The sequence below is a fragment of the Puntigrus tetrazona genome, unplaced genomic scaffold, assembly GCF_018831695.1.
Source record: "Puntigrus tetrazona isolate hp1 unplaced genomic scaffold, ASM1883169v1 S000000469, whole genome shotgun sequence".
Classification (NCBI taxonomy): domain Eukaryota; kingdom Metazoa; phylum Chordata; class Actinopteri; order Cypriniformes; family Cyprinidae; genus Puntigrus; species Puntigrus tetrazona.
Genome location: NW_025048111.1, coordinates 452,265 through 474,572, shown reverse-complemented (window position 1 = coordinate 474,572; position 22,308 = coordinate 452,265). Strand labels below are relative to the sequence as shown.

The window sequence follows — 22,308 nt, the reverse complement described above, 5'->3', positions numbered from 1 at the left end:
TACTCAGTATTTAAATGTATAATTATTCTGTAATGAGCCAAGATATTAGATTTGAATAATGCTGGTTACCAAAAAGTTTTGGTAACCGCTGACTGCCAATATATATCAATCAATCAAATCAAACAAAAAGCAAAACAAAAGCCAAAGTCTTGCTTAATACTACTGCCATTATATGAACAGAACAATCCAGTCACAAAACAAAACTTTCTTTTTGAGGAACATAAAAGCGGCTCAAAAAAAAGCGAGTTCTGAAATATCGTTTAAATTCAGATTCAAAGCGTGTCAGTAATGTCACTGAATCAACAATGTCACTGGTTCGTGCATTTGAGACGGTTCATAATGCAATATGAAGAATATTACATAACTGGTCCAGAGGTTAAGCTATAGAATCAAACTAAATAAAGTTGGAAATAAAGTACGTTGGATGTAACTGTGTGTAAGAAGTACTTTTTGTTAATTTGACAAATTCTGTGAAGGCTGTTGCGATGGAATTTTCTAACAATATCTAGGTAACCAAAAATACAAAAAAAAAAAAAAAAAATTGTGACCACATTTGCAGCCAAAAAAAAACTGTCTAGTTGACAGTAAATGTTACTGTAATGTAACAGCAATATATTTGGACAAAAACATAAACAGTAATGTTAGAAAGGTTTCATGTTGGAATGTAAGGCACGTTTTTAAGACAGATGAAATTGGAAGTTCTAAGGTCTCTCTCTATATTATAGGCAGTGTAGCCGTTCACCTCAAGGTCTGCTATTAAACATTTTACTTTTTTGAACGAAGTTCAATCACAGTAACCTTTTTTTAATGCCACAACTAAGTATTGTTCTCTACTTTGGCATGTTAATGCAAGACATGTCAGTAAGAAACAAACAGTCCTTACGAAAGCTTGTAAGCATTAGTCAGAAGAAGAATCGCACGCAGAGTTTTGTACCTAGTCCAAAAACAAAACTAACAACACCACGAGTTATTTTTTTCCAGTAGTTGTCTATTTTTCTTATGTTGGTTTGTATCTTGGTGCGAGTCCACATACAATTACGGCGAGAGTAAATCTGAGGCCAGTTCCTGAGTTTTACAGTCCTCTATTCATAGCCGCCGCCATAAATATCAGCGGCTGTATGTGTTCAGTAAACCTCAGTATTTTTAGCCTCATGCAAAGCCATTTTCTGCATTTTAAGCGGTGGTCTCCTAAGAAAGATAAGTTCCCGCAGTAATTCATAACACTACCTGATGCTGCAGTAATATTAGACTGCTGTTTTTATATTTTGGGGGGGTCAGGAAGCAATTATAGATCTTCGGAGACAGTGACAGTGGGTCATTTTTAACTATGGAACGACTTCATGTTTTGACTCAGAAACCAAAAGACGCAGGAGGGTGGTTATTACAGAAAACAGATCTAACGATCTGTAATTATCATCATTACCACCATCATCAGGCAAACATGCCCATATCCTGGTAGTGTTCGATTACATTATTATCATGAAACACAACAGGTTTATTTTTGGGGGTTCTGAAACTTGAGACCAAAACAATACGTTTATAAATGTCATAGGAAAATGCATATACACATGATAAAAATTACATTTCTCTGAAATATATACATGCATGTGTGTGTATTTATATACATATACATATATACACACACACACACATATATATATATATAATATATATATATATATATATATATATATATATAATAAGACCTTTTTGTTCACCTTTGGAACCCAAATTAAGATGTTTTTGATGAAATCTGAGAAATATCCAACCCTCCACAGACAGCAATACATCTGAAAAGATCCAGGTCCAGAAACGTATTAAATGCATTGCTAAAACAGTCCATGTGATCAACTACCAGGATATTTTTTGCGGCAGGAAAACTAACATAATTCATGCACCCATTCTTCTCCTGAGTTACGACTTCCACCATTTTAGAGAGGTTCACGCGTACACACACTTTCTCCTGAGCATAAAGAACCACAGATGTGTGCGCCTTCCCCTGGTTGTAAACAAAGCCGATTACGTCATATATGTTAAAGCGGGCGTATGTGTTATTTTTGTTTTCTTCGCGCAAAAATCCATTGATGTCTCATGACCGTTTTAACATGCATTTACCACATTTCTGGATCTGGGATCATTTCAGTTGTGCTGCTGTTTATTGAGGGTCAGATAGCTCTCAGCTTTCATCAAAAATAATTCAAATTGGGTTCTGAAGATTAACGAAGGTCTTACAGCTTTGGAACGACATGAGGGTGAAGTAATTAATGACAAAGTTTTCATTTTAGGATAAACTAACCCTTTAAACTAAACACTACTACATATGCTTTTGGATGTTATTAATTACGATTAATCGCTTGACAGCACTATATATATATATATATATATATATATATATATATATATATATATATATATATATATATATATATATATATATATATATATATATATATATATATATATATATTAGTTGTTTTTCAAGAGAAAGACTGCAACGTGCAAACTACATAAGTTGACTGCAGCTGCAAATAATTATATTATTCACACACCGACCAAAATTGTTACAGCTCACAGGAAGTAGAATCTTTCTGCGGCTGCTGTTTATTTGGGGACTGCAAAACGTTCAAAAAAAAAAAAAAAAAAAAAAAAAAATGCCCACAGTCTCCACTCCACACAGCCGAGACGGTTTTCCGTAAAAACGGACCCCAGACTCAAACGAGCGGCCTCAGTTCCTCAAGCGGAGAGTGAAAACGCGAGGGACGGAGTGCCAGATAATTGTTGGCTCCATCATGCCTGCTTTCCCTCCCTCCGTCCGTCTCTCTCGTGCTCTGTGAAGGAAACTGAGATGACAGCGTGCCAAAGTCTGGCTTCTTGTGGCAGCGTGTGTCCCCACCTCCACCCCACAGCGCCTGCTGCAGAACAAACGCTCTGCTCCCCACCCTCAGCCGGCCGGCACCCAATCACCCTCACGCTAACTCAGCGTCAGCCCGCGGAGCTCCGACCGCACGGCCATGAGAATAGAGGCTATATTTACCATTAGCGCGCACACACACACACACACGCACGCTATAATTAAACAGATGAAAAGGACAATGTGTTGTAGAGTGTTGCTAATCTAGCGGTTTTATTTATTCAGTTTAAAAAAAGCACTGGATACACAATTGGCACCCGGTCGTGCCAGGACTGAGCAAACAGATTTAGAATCAAAGCAAAACGCTGCACAGGAAATGATTCTGTACGCTTAAAAATAACTTCATTCAGCGTTACATTTGCATAGAAACATCCCAGCCCTTTTCAGTGAAGCACCGCAGCCGGGTTCCGGAAATGAAAAAAAAAAAAATCATGTGCATTTTCTCTGTAAGGAAACCGATGTTCAGCGATAACATATAAACTTTTTTGACTGAGCTAAACGAAGTTCTGCAATGATCATGCTTGGTAAGATTTTTAAGGTTTTTTAAAAGAAGCCTCTATGCTCACCAAGGCCGCATTATGTTTTTTTGCAAAAAATGTGGTTCAAACTTAATATTAACTTAATACTGTAAAATATATAACTGTTAAAATTCGACGTATTCCTGAGACGCAAAACTGAATTGTAAAGATGCAAAGCTGTTTTTAGCGTCACACAATCCTTCATAAATAATTCTAATATGATGATTTGATACTCTAGAATCAATCTTGAAATCTTGAATTTTCCATTCATATTTTAGACTTCACTGATTATTTCATGGTTTTCAATGTCCAATGATCCCCAACTGTTGATGTCAAATGCTTTTTAACTGCCAAAAACTGGTCGATCTGCACTCTGTTTTGGATGAGTAAATCTGTCGCCTCCATTTCCTGCTGTGCCTATAAGCTCTTGCCATGCCTAGCCAAGTCACGTGTTTGTGTAGTACTGTTTTTCATTCCTGTGGCTTTCGTTCTCTGTAGATAAGGGGAAGAGCTGTGCTTTGACCACTTAAGCTGTGGAACTTTCTCCATATCCTATTTCCGCTCTGGGGTGTTTAACAATACCAGCAGAGGCAATGCTTCACAACCAGGGCAAAGACCAAAAAAAAAATCATTATCTGGAGAGCAATAAATTCTTTGGCGTTTGGCATTGGGACATGAGTTTCATCATAATCAGATTAATGAATAAAGAATAAAAATGTGCCCTCAGACCCTGGCTGAAGGTGAAGATTCGGCGGACATGTAATAAGCAGAATCCAGGCAATATTTTAGGCAGATTTTAATGTTTGCGTGACATTAAAAAGTGCATAAACTGTAATGCTAGAACTTTTAGACATGATGGAAAGAGTATCAGAGTGGTATCAATGAAGTACATGTTGGTCACGATATGCCAGAACCACAACCGCAAGTTCTGATGAAATGACACGCACGTTATCATTAACAATTTTTTTTTAAAGAATGGCTGCTTGAAAAACTAGAATCCGAATGTGTTGAGGGAGACAAATAATCTTTGTAATTGCGAACAACTGGAGTCAACGCCAAACCAGCAGTTGAAAGGTAAGAGATCATCTGATACTAATTAGGGTCTGAGCAGAATGAATGGGTTTGGCACACAGTTTAGGAAGCTTCCATTTTGGTCACTGATTCATATCATCCACATGGAAGGGGAAAAAAGACTGTAATCTCACTATAAGATATACTGTGAAGCTTTTCAGGGATATCACCGGTCACAGTTTGCTCTGTTTGACTGTTAAAAATGCATGTACAATTTGATGTTTTTTACTGATACTGCAGAAACGTCTGCCACGTCTGCAGGCGAAACAAAAGGGCAGACTCTAAATTAAGGCAAGAACATGGACATGGGCATGAACATCTGAAATGCTTTGTTCTGTTGGTGACAATTGTTTCCACAAGAGCCTAGTAATTCATTTCTCATCAGTCAGGGTTGTTTAGTTTTGAGACTGGGGCCATCTATAGCAAAAGAAAAGCCATTTTAGTTGTGAGGGCAGATTAGACGTTAATCGTTAATTTTATAAATAATAGCATGGTGAAAACTATAAAAGTACAGCTCGTCTTGAAAGACTTTGATAAAGATGAATGGATGGAAAGATCAATCAATTGATGGATGTATGGAGAGACAGATAGATGAGACAGAGAGGCCAGAAATAGATAGATAGACAGATACTGTAGAGACAAACAGATAAATAGATACAGTAGAAACTGACTAGATAGATAGATGGATGGATGGATGGATGGATGGATGGATATAGACCAGAGGTGCCCAATCCTGCTCCTGGTGATCAACTGTTCAACTCCAACTCTAGTCAAACAAACCTGATGCAAATGAGGGTCTTCAGGACCTCTTGAACATGAAGCGTGCACATGTGTTTGATTAGAGTTGGAGCTGACTGCAGAATAGTGGATCTCCAGGAGCTGCATTGGACACCTCTGAAATATACATACAGACAGACAGACAGATATATATATAAATTGACAGCAGAGCTCACCGAGGTGCAAGGTGATATCGTCCTCTCTTTGGATGTCTTGGTCTATAACCTATAAAAGATGTTATACTTTTATTACAGAGACAGACCAGGAAAAACAGATAGATAGATAGATACATAAACAACCATACAAGCTTTGATCTGTTCTTATATGCCCAACGGTGTTTATGCCAGCGTTTGTGTTCTGGTGTGGTGTGGTGTACCATGCTGGTGGTGTGCTGAAGCTCCGGGCTGCTGTCTGGGCTCCTGCTGTGTGCTGTGATGGAGCTGGTGTCCTCTTTCTTGATGCAGATCATCAGCCTCCACGGGTCTCGCTACGGCAATAAAAGAAGCATTTAAATGCAGTTTTAATTGGGGGTTTGACTCTCTTACAATTAGTATTTGCAGTGGAGCATCACTGGAAACATAAAACGTACAATTCTGAAGCCTGAACTTCACCACCACGTCCCCAAAAGACCGAGGCAATGATTACTGCCTCAAACGCACATAAATTACAACCAGACCTTTTTATATATACGTCTACCCCCGGCAGCCTCTTGCAATTGACACTTTAGACCATCTGAGATTCAAAACAATCCTTTTAGTGACAGAGAAATAATGGGGTGAATTAACTTCATGGAAAAGAGGCAAAGTTTAGAAAGCAGAACAGATTTGAGAAAAGAAAACCAAAATGTCTCATTCTGGTTTTCAGAGGAATTGAGCGATGACAGGATTTTTATTTTATTTTATTTTATTTCCCACTCTTCAGAGTTCCCACCTCATAGTTTGTAAATTTATTGACTACAGTTAGCCATTAAAATGATACATATTACAGTTATTATAGAATATAACTATACTAATGACCTAAATATTTATGTTACAAGCCCCGTTACTAAATGTTTTTTTTTTTTTGCAAGAAAAAAAACATTTTATAATTAAAAGCAAAATATGTTATCACTTTGGAGCTATTAAGTTATCATAAATAAAATCAACAAATACCATTAATTTCATTATCATTATATTAATAATTATCTAAATATTCTGGCCTAAAACTAGCTAGTTACCATTGTAGCATTGATTAAATCTTTTTAATTTAAAATATATCAGGTAGCACTTTACTGTTAACTATATTTAACTAACATTAACTTACAATGAGCAATAAATTACTAAATGACAATTAATATGGATGATTTTATTAAGGCAATGAATCAACATAAATGCTTTAAAAAGGTATTTTCATTCTATATATAAATATGTATAATTTAATAATTTGTTTCTCATTTATAAAATAAAAAAACTATTGAAACATGGCTCAAATTTTGCCACATCCTTCCACTGAAGAAAAAAAAAAATCTTTTAGGCGTTCCATACCAAGTTTTGAAAGGGCTAACGAGCATTTCTTACAAAATCCCACAGTCGAGCGCGCGGATTGTTTTGAAGTTAGAAAACATGTTGTGCACAACAGATGCTCCAAGAACAGCATATGACAAAATAAACTAGCTGGAATTCCAGACGACCAAAAACAACTATAAAACAAAAGAACATCAATCTAACAGGACAAACCTTGAGATTCAAAACCCAGGCACTCTACCATAATCGGACTAAAATATCTGATGACAAAAAGCAGCCTATTTGCCTCTAAGACACAACATGAGCAGTTCATGAGCTGGTCGACATCAAGAGGCAAACCAGATGGAGACAATTTCACCAGAAGGTCTCTTTTAATCTTAGTACAGAACCACAAAACTCTGGATGGCGGTAAAAAGCAAAAGGGGCTCAAGGAGTTTGTAACAGCCACCACGTTATAATTTTGTTGTCTTGTTATGTTACTTAATATAGATAGCAACCTATAAAAAGCAACCCAGAATTATTCTTGTTATGACAAAGCATCCCCTCGATCTAAAATAGTGCGCCAAGCAGAGCGTTTCCACTGTCACGGACCAGATGGAGGGTGTTATGAACTGCTGGCTATTGTTTGTCTGCAAGTATCTCAGCATGTGTTCCATTTGTTTGAGTCACAACCAGGTCAACAAGGAGTCCGTGCTTGCGAAAACTCACAGAATACAGACGTCCATCACCCAAATGAATGCAACAGCCCTTGCCTGTTTGTTTATTGAAAAATTCTGGCCAAACTACTCTCGGCTCCATTACAGTACGCTAATGTAAAAAAAATAAAAATAATCGTTGATATGAAGTAAAGTGCTGTATATGAAAGGCACGAGGAAATTGAAAGTGATCTGCACCATCTCTGTGTTGTAGTCTGCGCGGTCGGCTGTGGACGGAGACGCCGCGCCTCCTGCAGGCGTCCAGCACCAGCTCTCTGACGGACGTGAATAAAGCCATCCCAGAGGACTACAAGACAACATGCGAAACAGAAATTAAACGTGTAATGCATATACAATGACATATTCAAAAATTCAATCAAGTATGTGCATCTATAAATGACCAAATCCATAGAGACACTCTTAAAAATGTCAAATCTAATGGCATTTATTTAAAAGGAGAAGAGAGAAAAGACATTTGAATGCACTTGATGTATTCAGACATCATTATGTGTATTTATTAATACTAAATAAATCAGTGACTTACAGTACGGAGACCCCCATGAAGTCGAGAGGTGACTATGCACAGTCTGAGTTAGTTCCTGCCTGCATTTATAATTATGAAGCCATGTTTGGGTCCAAAAAATGTATTTAGATGTTTTGGTCCCTTGGCTCCGGAAAAAACATTACAGCAATCAAAAACAAAAGCGATTCTGTTTTCCACTACACCAACGACATGTAAACAAAAGTTAAACAAAATCCAGTAAACAAAATATGTGTGGCCCATACTATGACCTGATTTTCATTTAGCATGCTAATAGGCTTCGGTGAAGGACATGCTAGGTTTACACGTGATCATCAAGTCTCTGGTGATCCGATCAGAAGTGGAGCTAAAAATTTCGCACTGCTCAAACCACATTCAAAAGACGGTCAGGAATCAAATACTAACTCATTATGATGCATACCACTCACCTGTCAAGGCTTTGTGTGGCCATGAAAAGTCCCGTTGCAGTGAGAACAAAATTTAAGTATGGTAACTGGCCGTTTGAGATCTGATCATCCAAAACGGATGTTAAATACCAAGTATAAACAAGGTCAACAGCATTTTCCTGTACTTACACTTCCTTCAAGAAGCTCCTCTTTCGGGCAGCCTGAGTGGGCTTGCAGATACTTTGAATGGAAGAGCAGGCCATCAAAGGTCTTCCAAGGCATGAGCTCACCCATTGGGAAAGGGAAACCGCAAGCAGTGTTGGCTGCGATGAGGTAGGTCAGACCCCGCACAAAGAGAGAGCCGAGCTGGACGGCCCTAGGGTCCACAACAGAGGTCTACATGGGGGAGGTAATACAGAAAGAAAACCGTATGAAAACCATAGTTTTGGAAGGTGTGTTGAGTCAAAATCCAGCTATTTCACTTGGAAACAGTATGAAGTTTTGCATGCAGATTTCACTTTGTCAAAGAAATGAGCTGCACTGACCAGCAGCAAGTTATTTTAGTTCGAAAAGGGCTTCTGTGTGAGTGGTGCTTAAGAGATTGCTAAACTATTGACAAAATATTAGCTAAAATCTATATTTAACGTCATTTAAAGTCATGCAATATCTTTGCATAAGAAAATTTAGAGTGAAAAAAGTGAAATGCAAATTTGTTGTGTCGACCAACAGAAATCTGCTCATGCATTGTTACACTTATTGGCAAAGGAACCTTATAAAACAGAACCTTGATTCAGACTGGTTGAGACAAAATCCAAACAGCTTGGCAACCACAACCAATACCGAAGAACTATCGCTAAACTTTATTTGCACCGTTTTATTTTGTGAAAGCTTTAGAAAGCTACGTATTTTTAATAAAGCTTTGCATGCATAGACATATGAAATATTCTCGTGTCCAGATACATAGTAAAAATAGCGGTGAAACGGTTCACGTGACATCAGTAGCTCATTGTCAGCTACGAGAATGCATTTTTGCACAAACAAAACAAAAATGACAATTTACTCAACCATTCTTCTCCACGTCTTCCGCCGTTTTGAAGAATGCTTCAGAACATACTTGATGCAATCGGCGGATGGCAGAACACACAACTCTGACGTAATAGTAGTAAATACACTGGTAAAACAGGATGTGACATCAGTAGCTCAACTGAACTAAAGTAGAGGCACTGATGTCACATTGGACTGTTTTGCTGATGTATTGACTATGTCTCTGGACCTGTGAACATCTATGGAGCATCAGATATCGCCCAGATTTCATCAAATATCTTAATTTGTGTTCTGAAGACGAACAACGGTCTTGCAGGTCTGGTATGAGGGTGAATAATTAATGACCGAATTTTCATTTTGGGGTGAACTAACCATTTAAGGAGTCACATTTAGGGATCCATTATGCTATTTTTCCATTTTCACCAGCCTGTTTTTGTATGGCATGCTAAACTCTTTCTTTGAAAGTGAGTCACACACTACAGAATGTTTCTTGCGATCGAACGGTTCCTTTAAAGCGCACCGTTTTTACAGTACCTTGGTTTCAAATTCATCATATTGTCAACACCCATTGTGTATCTCAGCTCAGGCTGCAGGGAGGCAGGGTGTGACCCCACAGAGCTCACCTGAAGTGGCCCGCGCGGATAAGAGGATGTTTACAAAGGCCCCCCTCACAGAACTGTGTCCGCTGGTCACCTGGTCCCCAACCCCCGCCCACAGGAGATAAGAGACGGACTGATTAGCTTCCGTGACATCAAAACGTAAAATTGGCCTGCCACCTGCTCTGCTCTCAAACACAGCTTAGACTAAAGCAAACAAAAGGGAGGCTGGAGATAAAGCCGAAGTGACAGCAGCAGCCCACTGCCCGTGCCTTCCAGGCGCACAGATTGAGAGCCTGGCTGCGGTTTGAAATATTACGCTGTTTACACGGGCCTGGCTTCCTCCTCGTAACCGTGCCTCTTCACTGAAACGAGAGCATTTAATCACATTCACTGTTATGCATAAGGTTTAGAGAGCGGGATGAAGTAGAGCGGCTTTGATTAAACCCCTTAAAAAGACATGTAAAAGTCTTAGCACCTTTAAAGCCGCTAATTGCTCAGCGTGGAAGTCAATGGGCCTCGGGACAATGCCGATGCCACCCTGCTGCTGTAAAGGTATAGAGTGGGACAACAAACCAGAACAGCAGCTGCTCTGCAAGCATTTGAACAGTGAACAATGAGGGCCGCTCCAGCCAGATGCCTGAAGGAGCGCCGGACCCCCTGAGGACACGCAGCTCAACATTAATGGCAAACCACAGCCTGGTGATCAGGCTCTGCACCTGTGCCATACCTTAATGCACATCTGCTCAGTGTTACTACTGTAAACATTCATGCATCACAAGACGAGACTTGTCTGAGCCTTGTGGGGTATTTCAATAAACTTTCGATTTTTTATTTACTAAATAAACATGTCTGGGCCGTGTCTGAAAGCAGTGTTGTGTCACTAAAGGTTTGGGAATCAAGCACAGATACTGGAACTGAATGATTTGGTTTAGGTCACTGTATTGATATGATTGTAGCGCCGTTACTGGATTCTGAAGCACGATGCAAAAGAGCAGTTGTAGTTAAGGTTAAGGTAATTCTGAACTGAATGATTCTGGTTCTGATTCTAATACAGCAAACATTCAAAATGACTCAAAACTGTGATTTGCGCACCTTTTTAACTCCCTTATGAGTCAGTGAGAGCTGGGGCAGGATTTGGACTACAGTGTGAGTCGCACCATATTTGTGTAGGAAGAAACCAGTAACAAAACTGAATGCCATAAAATATTTGCCTTCAGTGCTTTTGAAAAATAAAAGGATCATCAGTGTGTCCTATTGTGTGACAGAAAAATGCAAAAAAAAAAAAAAAAAACCCTTGAAACCTTCCTTATGCCATTTGTAAAATATAAGAATGAAGATACATTTTTGTCACACACACACACATATACATACATATATATATATATATATATATATATATATAAAAACTATTTATTCAGAGCTGCATTTATTTAATTTAAAATACAGTATAAACTGTAATATTGTACAATATTATAAACATGCTAAAATTACAATTTCCTTTTTTATGTAAATGTAATTTATTCGTAACGGCAAAGCAACATTTTCAGCAAGCATTAGTCCATTCGTCAGCCTCATTTCTCATTAACTGTTCAAGAATCATGTTTTCTTATTAATGTTGAAAACATTAATTAAATGTAAGGAAATCATGAAACATTTTTTAGGATTCTTAGAAGAAGAAAAAAAAAAAAAAAAAAAGTTTAAAACAGCAGCATTTATTTGAATTAAAATATTTTGCGTCGGCACCCATAACCTTGTGGTCACTGTGTCAACACATAGCGCGACTCTGTACACACAATGTAAACAAAAAGTTATTTTGAATGTGATTATTTGTGATTAATCGTTCGACGGCACTAACAACATATAAGATGCTTATTTATAGCTGACTTTTAACCTAACAAGCCTTTTGGAAGAGTTATTGGTTTTTGCAAGGGAACCTTTTGCAAAAAATAATAATAATAATAATAATAATAATAATAATAATAATAATAATAATATATACGCACATAGCTTGCTCTGGAATCATTGCATCTGTAAGGGATGAATGTAGTGTAGTGGCATCCTTAGCTTGCATTTACATTCCCTTACTATGACAAAGCAACACAGGGGGAAGCAGATTAGAGGGGGGTAATCAGGCAGCCCCTGGAGACTCTCCTGCCATCTGTCTGGCTCTTACAGCCTCCTAATACACCCCCCTTCCATCCCTTTTCACATTTCAGGCAGATGTGACAGTGTAACTCCCGATGGGAGACAACAATGGCGTGTGTAACAGGTGTTCCAGCCACCCCATGGCACATGGGAGGCAGGAGAGCTTTACACACTTTCATCTGGCCAGCGGCAGGCTGTCTCCACCGCGCCTTGAGCACACACGCGTCTCTGGGTCAGCGAGCAACCCAACACCTGCTGCCGTGCGCCCTCTAAACACACACTATCATTCATCTCCCTACATACCGCGCACGACATAAACCCAGCCGGATCGCTTCACTTCAGCCGCGACGTAAACGCGCAGGATCGCAGATAAATAAAGTGCGCAACCAACAGACAATACGCGGCATAAAAGTTGGGACTGAAATTCTTTCGCAGAAGTAAATAAACGTATAATCCGTAAAAAAACAAATACAGCTTAATAGTACATTTGTATTGTCAACAGCTTGCTGAGATATGCATCAGCATCTGAAAACAACAGACTGAAGGGATTCACACCAGACGCAAAAAAAGGACGGCTGTAGACACCGGAGGATCTGTAAATTAGGAGGCGGCTTGCTGGATATCTCCCAAGAGGCTCTAATTTGTCTCTCTATCATCCATTATCTGTGCTGTGGGGAGGGCTCTCAATCCAAGCACTGCGAAACCACAGGCTGCCCTTGGCGGCCGTGTCTGAAATAGCACGCATAGGAGGCTTAAATTAGGGTGGGAGCTGAAATAGCCCTGTGGTCGCCGGCGGGGACGACGAGGAGCCCGTCACCAGAGCATCGCTCTCAGGTTCAGACCACAATTAGAGTAGTTTTTGAGAGGAATGTCGCAAAGCAACCAGAAATTATCCCTCCGGTCTCTTTACCCATTTTTTCCAAATAGCAAAAAGAATCTGATGCATCTCTCAAGCGAAAGGCCTCCATTTGTTGCATCTCCATGTTGTTGTGCCGATTTGACAATGTTTATCATCTGCTGTAGCTATTTTAAATGGTTTTGTTCTTACACTGAATGTCGATTCCATAAACCTTAGAAGATCCAAAAAGGGTCATAATGAGTTTCTACAGAAATATGACTGCATTTGATGAATGAATTTATAGCTTCGGTGCTCTCTTTGTCACTGCAATCTGCAGCAATCTCCCCCCACACAGATACACTTATACACCTTTACAAATGCAAGCACAGTCACTTACTCGAGTGCATTATGTTGCAACTGCATAAAAAATATTGTATATGTAAAAATATACAATGTAAAAATATTAGCATATACTTTGGCGGAATTGTTCTACGTCAGGTCTTAAAGGGTTAAGAGTCGTGTTGCATTCCTCATTTCTAAGTGTCCTCTCAATGAATAAATGTCATGCAAATGGAAACGTGAGCGGGTCGGAGTCAAACTAAATTTTTAAACCTAGCAATCGGACCAACTGCAAAAGGGCCTTGTCTGTTTTTAGGTATCTTACAAAATAACACACACACTACCGCAGTTGTTTTCTAGAAGACTCCAAACCAAGCCCGGTTAAAACGGGTGAGCATGCGAGTGTGCAAACAATACTTTCAGAACGAGCGGAGGCGGCGCGAATGACTCACCCTGAGCTGTTGCATTTCTCTGAAGGATTTGAGTCTGACACAAACAGCCTGGCTTAGATACGCATCTACGTCTTCCAGGGAAAGCTGTCTCGCCTAGATCGAGGAGCAAACGGCGTTTTTATTTCTCATGCAAGCTGTGAAAATCACACTCGTGTATACACAACAAGCATCGAGCACCACACACATCTTCACACAATGCACGATTATGCGAGTTGTCTGATAAGGACTACACACTATAAACAGTGTTGAAGGGACGCCGCTCAAACTCTTTTGAAATGCAATGAGGCCACATCATTAATAAATAAAGGCTAACAGAGCAAACGTGGTGCAGATGGACCGGAACAAAGCCACTTGTTTACATTCAAGCAAAAAACCTCGGTGGTTCGTGGTATCAACGATGCAAAGTTAAACACACCTGAACAGCGATGTAGGTTACAAGACAAATCACAGCAATCGAAGGGCTGTCAAAACGCTTCAGCTCTGCATTAAACTCATGCAGGTCAAAGACATCCAGGAGTGTTGATGTTTGAACTGCTTTCACCTCTGGCTCCGTCCCAAACCACAGAGCCATCAGATCGGGTTCTGTAGATCAACACAAACCACAAGTTCAACTCACAAATTTAAATTAAAGGGACGGTTCACCCAAAAAACTAAACTTTAGCTGTTAATTTACTCACCCTCGGGCCAAATGTAGGATATTTTTCTTCGACAGAACGAATTTTTTGTTTTTAGCTGAAAACGTGGTGCTTGGTTATTCATAAAATGCAAGTCAGTGGCTACCAGTTTTAAATAATAAAAAAAGCATATCAAGGAACAACTGAACATCATTTACATCATCACCTGTAATCTAGAGCCTCATGTCAGGTTCATGAACGAATCATTCTTTTGAACTGGTTCTTTTTGGTGAACTATTTGAACCATTAAATCACTTGACTGAAGGGGTTAAACCATTATTATTATTTGGTTTCTCGTTGAAAGATGGGCTTAGAAAGACAAATATATGCACTTTGCGTGCTTTAGACATGCACAAAATCCACGTCTCATGAGAATCGAACCAGTTCGTTAAAATTACCTGTTCAAAAGTACCAGTTTATGGAAAAGAATCAGATTCCCATGTCTTTCTCAAAGACAGGTAGCTGCTGACTGGCATTTTATGAATCCCTGAAGGAGCACAGTTTCATAAAAAAAAAAAAAAAAAAACATCTTCACTGTTCAGTCACTTTTTAACGAAAAACTACCATCAATGGCCTGAGACTGAATAAACTTAAGTGAATGAAAAGTTTTGGGGGAACTATGTCTTTAAACATTGGATACCTGAACAGTTATAATAAAAGGCTGTGATTTTTACAATAATTTGTGGTTACTGAACAATGGTTTTCTAGCTAAAGAAATTGAGAGTTCATTTGCAAACCATATAACTCCAGTTTTGACTAGGTGAAACAGTTAACTAACACAATAAAAACACGATAACATAATCAAAAATATATATTTTTAACTTTTAAAAATCCTATGTTATATATTAGATCCTCTGCTATGAAGAAACATGAAATGCAGCAAAACGCACTGATCACGCCATATAGGTTTTTTTCGGTGTCATGCCGTCGCTGATTCAAGGAAATACAAAAGAGCAAACAAAGAGACTTATGTACACTACCAACAGAACATCGATTCCTTGAGATTATCAGAGGATTATTTAAGGCTGCAATACATTACCTCCCGTTTAAAATCAAAACAGATGCTAAAACACTAGGCATCATACACTTACCATCTTCGAGAACGGTTACAGAGAAAAACAACTGGCCGTCATCTGATAAATGGCTGGGGATCACACACAAGTTGTTCCAAACACAACAAACTCGTGCAGAAATGTGCGGCTCATAGTTACATGAGATATGTGACGGATCAAAACAATATTTGCTTTAAAAAAAAAAAAAAAAAAAAAATATCAAATGTTTGAAATCCTGTATGGTAGTCTGCGAGTTTCAAATATTACATTATTTTCTGTGAAATCTGTCAACTCTGACTGACCACAAACTGCAGGCTGGCTTTGACTTTCAGCAATTGGAGCAGACTCATCCAGACCGAAAGTCAGGGCAACAACAACAACAAAAATTTGTGTAATGTATTCCAGCCTTTAGCTACGAAATATCCATCCACCGCTGAATAAAAAATAAAAAGGTTAACTGCGATTTTTTTAAATCTGTCGAATCTGTCTTTTTTCAATTGCACGTTTACGCTCCAATATTCTGTTGTTTTTTTCGCAATTGCGAGATTTGCAATTGTTAGTATTCAGAACAGCAAGATATAAAGCCGCGATTGTGAAAACACACAGAACTGGACTTTATAACTGACTTTCTTCTGACTTTCAAGTTTGCAACATTCAATTCTGACTTTCCCCCCTCACGATTTTGACGTTACGTCTCGCAATTCTGACTTTATAACTTGCATTTTCACGTCACGCAATCCTAAAAAAAAAATTCAAAATTGTGAGATAACGTTCTTTTTTTCAGCAGTGGCAGATTCAGCATATCATTTGATAAACTTCAAGTGAGGTGCTTCATCACGACCGGCCAATATGTAGAACAGAACTACTCAGTTACATACTTAGACTATTAAGGGGTTTTGGAGTGACTCTGGTTGGCTCTTTAAGTGGATTTCCTGGAAAGACGAACCATTCTTTGACTGACACAGTCTGACCAGAGCAATCTATAAAACAGAGAGAAGAAGTTCATATAAACTGAGAGCAGCAATGCAAAAAAATTCCCTTAAAAGCGGCACAGAAAGGCATTTGTGCAATAGGCTTGTACGTTGTGAAATAATTTGACTGACAGAGCCTTGCCAAAATTACAGTGTAGTCTCGACTGTTTGAAATCTGATATGTTTTGTCCCCTCCGGTCTGGCCCTTCTTTTTCGACAGCACGTTCACCACATATTTGCCTACACCACAAATATTACATCGAAACAAGACAATTCCCAGAATACTACAGAGCAATGGAGATTTCTTTTTTGCTAACGGCACAGTAAGACGAAATGTACCTCGACAGAACGCCTATGTTAGGGTAAAACACAAAATATTTAAATTCCAAAGATAACTTCTTCAAAAACGCACTTTACAAGAATTATTAGACTTTTTTAAAAAAGATTTAAGCATATTCTAGCCAATTATATATTTTGTAGCATATTAGTAAATTGTAAACATAATTAGCAAATTTGTACACCATGAAAATATTTATTAATATTGTGAATTAGCATTTATTTTTATATTTTCATTTTTTATTTTAAATTTTAGTTGACGTTTTCTTAAGTGGTATTATCTGGCTATTTTCAGGATTATTAACTCCTCTTTTTTGAGTTTTTGAGTAATTTCAGTATTTTAACTTGATGCCAATGCAGGTTTTCTATTTTCCATGAAAATCTTACCAATAAAACCTCCCCAATCTTTCACCTAATATTTATGTTTCACATTAACTTTATTTCAATAAACAATTTTAATAAAAATTAAAAAAAACACCGGAAACGTTTTTTTTTTTTTATATCATACTTTGTGTTTATATGATGTTTTTGAAAATGCTTTCCTTCACTTAGTTGCTTCCTCGAAGTTGCATACAAGTTACAACATAACGCGAGAGCATTCTAAAACAAAATATTTTCTAGAAATGAAAAAGAAAAATACAGAAATGAAATGTACCTGGAACCACTGGCAGTAAAAGGCCGTAGATTCGTTCTCGGACGGGCAGATATAAGATGGCCTGCGGGGGTAACTCCACCTCATCCTCATCCTCCAACGTGTTACTGCACTCCACGACTCCGTCATACAACACATTATAGACCAGGAAACCCTCTGCCCGTGTGTGCTTCTCTAACGCTGCCTGAAACATGACAACACTTAACATAAGAACAAACAGAGCCATGCTACTTCCGGAGGGCCTGCTGCTTTTGTTGAAAACAGTAAGATGTTTTCCTATCATTTCATCAGTACTTTTTAAAAGACAAATGATATACCAGCATGAAAACGTCTAATCGTTACGCATTTAATTCACAGAACGCAACTTAGTTGCATGTTTAAATTCGATTTTTCAAATATGTTTGCATCGTTTCTTTTTACCTGTAATATTTCAGCCGGTGCATACTTGCCCATCAAACACACAGGTTTATGAACGGGGCGGCTGCTTTCTAACCAAGGGGACGTTTGGCCTGGGAGCAAATATACGCGTATGCCTTTTTCTAAAGCTTCTTTCTCTTCTTCAACTAATGAGAGTGAGGAGAGACCAAACGCTGCCCCGGAGCTGGGATGATGAACGTTGATGAAGTCTGCAACAGCGTAGACCTTGTCTCCCTGAACCTGCCTGTGTTTCTTTCGAAACGATGCCAAAGCACCGTTGCGGAGACGCTGCGTTCGCTGTTCGGACACGACGTCATTACCCAACAGACAGGCCAAGAGAGGAAGGTCAGTCACACGGAGCTTCAAAACCTGGCACAGGCGCTCTCTGGAGAACAGCACCGTTGTCATGTCCTTTAAATTGAGCTCGCTGACGGACAGGTACGGAACCGCGTCGTAGATGACGAAGTCCGAATCTTGACCGAGGATGCCCATGCAGTCGCGAGACAAAGCGTAGTCGGAAATCTCGTAATCTCCTTCACGAACGGAGCACCGCGTTTCCTGGCCGAGGCTTTTGAGGGCAAACCTGGAGAAGGTCGCGAGTCCGGAGGGAAGGCAGAAAAGGTCTCCGCCGTCGGGCTGCTGTCCGTGAGTCTTGACGTGGTGAAATATCCTGCCGATGTCTTGGCTGACTCTCAGACGCCTCTTCACCCACTCCGCGCGCTTTTGATCCTCGACCGTCCCATCGAAGAAAAAGACCAAGCGTATGCCGGCAGCCGTGAACTCATCCACAAACTCTTGAAGGATGTGCATGTACTCTTGCCACTGGCCGCCGTGGACCCAAGCTTCACAGCGGTACCAGTATCTTAAACAGGCCATTCCGTCCACTACGAGTGTGGCGGGTCCGTCCGGATGGGCTCTGGCATGATCCACCGCCATCTGCTTCAGGTCCACCGGCACACAAGTGTCTGCGCAGCACGTCTCCATGAAGTACTGTAAGCCCTTCACACCCATCTTCGGCCGGACTGAACTTCATGCACCTGCAACGACGCATAAAAGCAATGCATGCCAAATCTCTCTTTATCCAAATTACGGCATTGTAAAATCTCAATGCATCCGTTAACTCGATGACGCGTGCAACTTAAAATATACGTTAAACTTCAAAATTAAATAACTGGGAAACTGTCAACTGGATTATATAGAAACAGCACTAAATTATTGCAAAAAAAGAAAAGAAAAAAACATTTTTGTGGAGTTTCACAATTCACTAGGTTCCTAATTTTTCGTAGGATTTCTGCAGGTTATATGAAGGTACATGTAAGACATTTAAAGAGCTCTTTCAGACGAAGTAAAGATAATTTAAGAAATTTACTAAAATGAAACAAAATAATACATCAATACGGCCTCTAAATATAAATGTCTTGTATTAGCCACACTTAAAAATGTGAAAATACAGCTTCCAACAGATCTCCTTTACCATTAGATTTATAATATGCTTCAATATATATATATATATATATATATATATATATATATATATATATATATATATATATATATATATATTTTATTTCCCTGCTATATAAATCTTCTAATCATTCATTATGAAGCAAACCGTAATTATCAACTAATTATCTTTCATTTTCTTCTCACTCATTATAATAATTTTGACTTTTGTAAAACAGCAGGTAATATGAATGAACTTTTTTGAGCAACCCTTCGCTGAGTCCCTTCACATGGATTTCACCACAGCTGCTGCGACGCTGTCAGTGAGGATATAGAGCACTAGTGTCCTTTATCACTTCACGTCACAGATATTTAACCCAGTGCCGCTGAAGAAAGAAAAACTGACTCACTATTCGGTTGAATGACACGCGCAGTTTAGCACGAATACTTGACTTAGCGGGCATTAGGCGCTCTCTCGCTCAAAGCCGCGGGGCTGCTACGGAGGCAGGACCCGCTAGTGTTTACAACGTTGCGCTCACTTCCTGTTCCGGCGCGCGATCTCAGCAGCCAATCAGCGTGTTCCTTTATAATGACTGTAAATGAAAAAGAAGACCACAGCTGAAACATATAATCGAAATAATTTAGGATTTATCAAGTGCTCTGGTCGATAACAAATCTGGGAAAAATAAATAAATAAATAAATAATAATAATAATAATAATAATAAAATAATAAATAAATAAATAAATACATAAATATATATATACATATAAATACATATATATATATATATATATATATATATATATATATATATATATATATATATATATATATATATATATATATATATGGCAAAAGTAATAAAATGGTCTTCTGTTAAACATTTCACACCTACATAAATATAAATAACAGATGTGTTGTCACATTTGGCAGACGCGGGATTCCAATGTATCCTACATGAGCCGCACAAGTTTTGGGTCAATTATTGATTTTTCTCCCTCTTTGAACCAACGTTTCTCACATAAACAAAACCACCCCAGGGAAAGGGGCAGATGTTCCCTAAAGGACGATGGCACGCGACAGTCCTCAAGCCTGTTGAAGAATTCACTCACCCCTCCTGTTCTCTTTCTCTCTCCCTCACACACACACACACACGCGCGCGCGCGCGTATACTCGAAACTCTGCCTATTCGGAACAGCAGCTCGCGCGCATCACTGTACTCGATGGCAAACCGGTTTTGATCAAACTTATGTATCTGTTTCGCAGTGCGTTTTTATCGTTTCTTCTTGCTCGATGCTGCTTTTTTCCATAATGAGTGCGCCACCCGAGCCACGCGACACGTCCTTTGTTATTTTAATAAGCGCAAGTCCTTGCTGCGTCATGATGGGGGGACCTACTCTCACTACAGTGCATTGTCCTTTTCCCGAACGCAAAATAAGCTTTAAACGTATTCGCGATGCCTCCGCGTCTCCTGTTGCGCACACAGGAATGCTCGTTTAACATTCGCGCTCCACTTAATTCGACCGATCGATCGGCGGACGCTCTCCCACGAGCCGTTGCCGCGCTCGTTACCGCCCGTGTTCCCACGGCCACTTACTGCAGCTTCCCTAACCATATGGCCCAGCAGCGGCATTCACGGGCTCGTGCTTCCAGTCTCATTTGGAGAAGCCTGCGCGCTGCCCGGAGAAGCAGCGGAGACATGCAGCGGCGATGTGAAAAAACGCCATTTGGTTGGGAGCAGATGGTTGGCTTGGGGGGCTGTCCGCGTCTTCAGAGAGAGTCCCCGAGGGCTCCCCTTGTATTCAGAATCAATGAAAATTAAAGCGCAAAGAAAGATGAAGAGTCAGACCTCGAGTCCCGGCTTTGTTCGTCGCAGCTACTGGTGGGCAGGAGTTAAAGTACAACAGCCCCCTATAGAAACACTTAAGTTAAACAGTCTCCCCATAGTCCACCTTCAGAAAAGAGGAGGAATGCGAGAAAGGAGCTTTCTGCTTGATTTAACCGGGACAGAATCGCGTGGCATAAATTACGCTTGAAAAGAATAAGCGAAGTGGGCATAAATCTGAGGGTTTTCAACGCGCTTTTCAGCGATGCTTTGCTGGGGTAATCGGGAAATGTGTGCGACGTCAGGCCAAAGAATTGTGGGTGAAAGTGCGACGATAGCTGGCTGACACGGTTCCGCTCTTATTTACGGCCAGAGGTTCAATAACTATCTCCGGAGTGTGTTGCTATGACACCTGTCGCGCCGCATCGCGTCGCAAATCCGCGTTTTAGCTCAGGAAGCGCATTCGATTAAACGCACCCAAACTAACTAACTTTCTAAACGATTTTCACGAGGCGCCGAAACCGACCGCGCGTAAACTGTGTCACCGACGCGCCATTGTCGCATTCCTCCGGAGCGCTTTTAATTAACGCACTAATGAAGACCACCCTCGCGCACGCACACAAACAAACGCTCGCGAGACGGAGCGAAAAGAGAGAGAGAGAGAGGGAGAGAGAGATTCATTGAACAACGCGAACGATTAAAAGAACACATCGGAAACTTCCTCGTCAAATTAAACGCAAAATAATTGATAAAACACCAAAACAACAGAAGCTGCTAGGTACTTTTGTCGAGGGTGATGTGTGGAGAGGGGAGCTCTTTCTCCCCGCGACATTGTGAGGGGAGCAGGTGCTGTGGGAATTACCATACAGCTGAGAGCGCGGAGGAAAAAAAAACTTATTCTCCCCTCACACAATAACAAAGTGCCTTAATGACAGCCACGCGAACGACACACACCGGCTCAGCGTTTACAATCCAGCTTAGAGACGCGAACTCGAAACTTACAGAGTCACCAAAACTCAAACCGCCGAAATGAAGTGCTGTTAAAACCCCGGAGAATAACGCGCGTTCACTTCACATGACCTAATTACGCGGGGCGCCGGCCAACTTTAACCGCCTCG

The 22,308-nt window shown here is 39.8% G+C and overlaps 1 protein-coding gene across 2 annotated transcripts; it reads right to left on the bottom strand.

Moving 5' to 3' along the window:
* Positions 1–3,100: 3,100 nt before the first annotated feature.
* On the bottom strand, positions 3,101–21,722 carry fam120b (family with sequence similarity 120B). 2 transcript variants are annotated; one of them, XM_043231878.1, is made up of 12 exons: positions 20,261–21,718; positions 19,774–19,956; positions 17,924–18,957; positions 17,507–17,687; positions 16,423–16,524; positions 14,234–14,400; positions 13,819–13,911; positions 8,591–8,797; positions 7,673–7,781; positions 5,654–5,764; positions 5,454–5,502; positions 3,101–4,917 (listed from the first exon to the last, which is right to left on the bottom strand). In XM_043231878.1, the coding sequence occupies exons 3-12, from the start codon at positions 18,929–18,931 to the stop codon at positions 4,896–4,898; spliced, it is 2,049 nt and encodes a 682-aa protein (XP_043087813.1). In that variant the 5' UTR covers positions 18,932–18,957; positions 19,774–19,956; positions 20,261–21,718; the 3' UTR covers positions 3,101–4,895. The 2 variants fall into 2 exon arrangements, 1 of the variants encoding a protein (XP_043087813.1); XR_006248704.1 differs by lacking the exons at positions 3,101–4,917; positions 5,454–5,502 and having other exon boundaries at positions 5,732–5,764; positions 8,019–8,797; positions 20,261–21,722.
* Between the last annotated feature and the right edge of the window lie 586 nt (positions 21,723–22,308).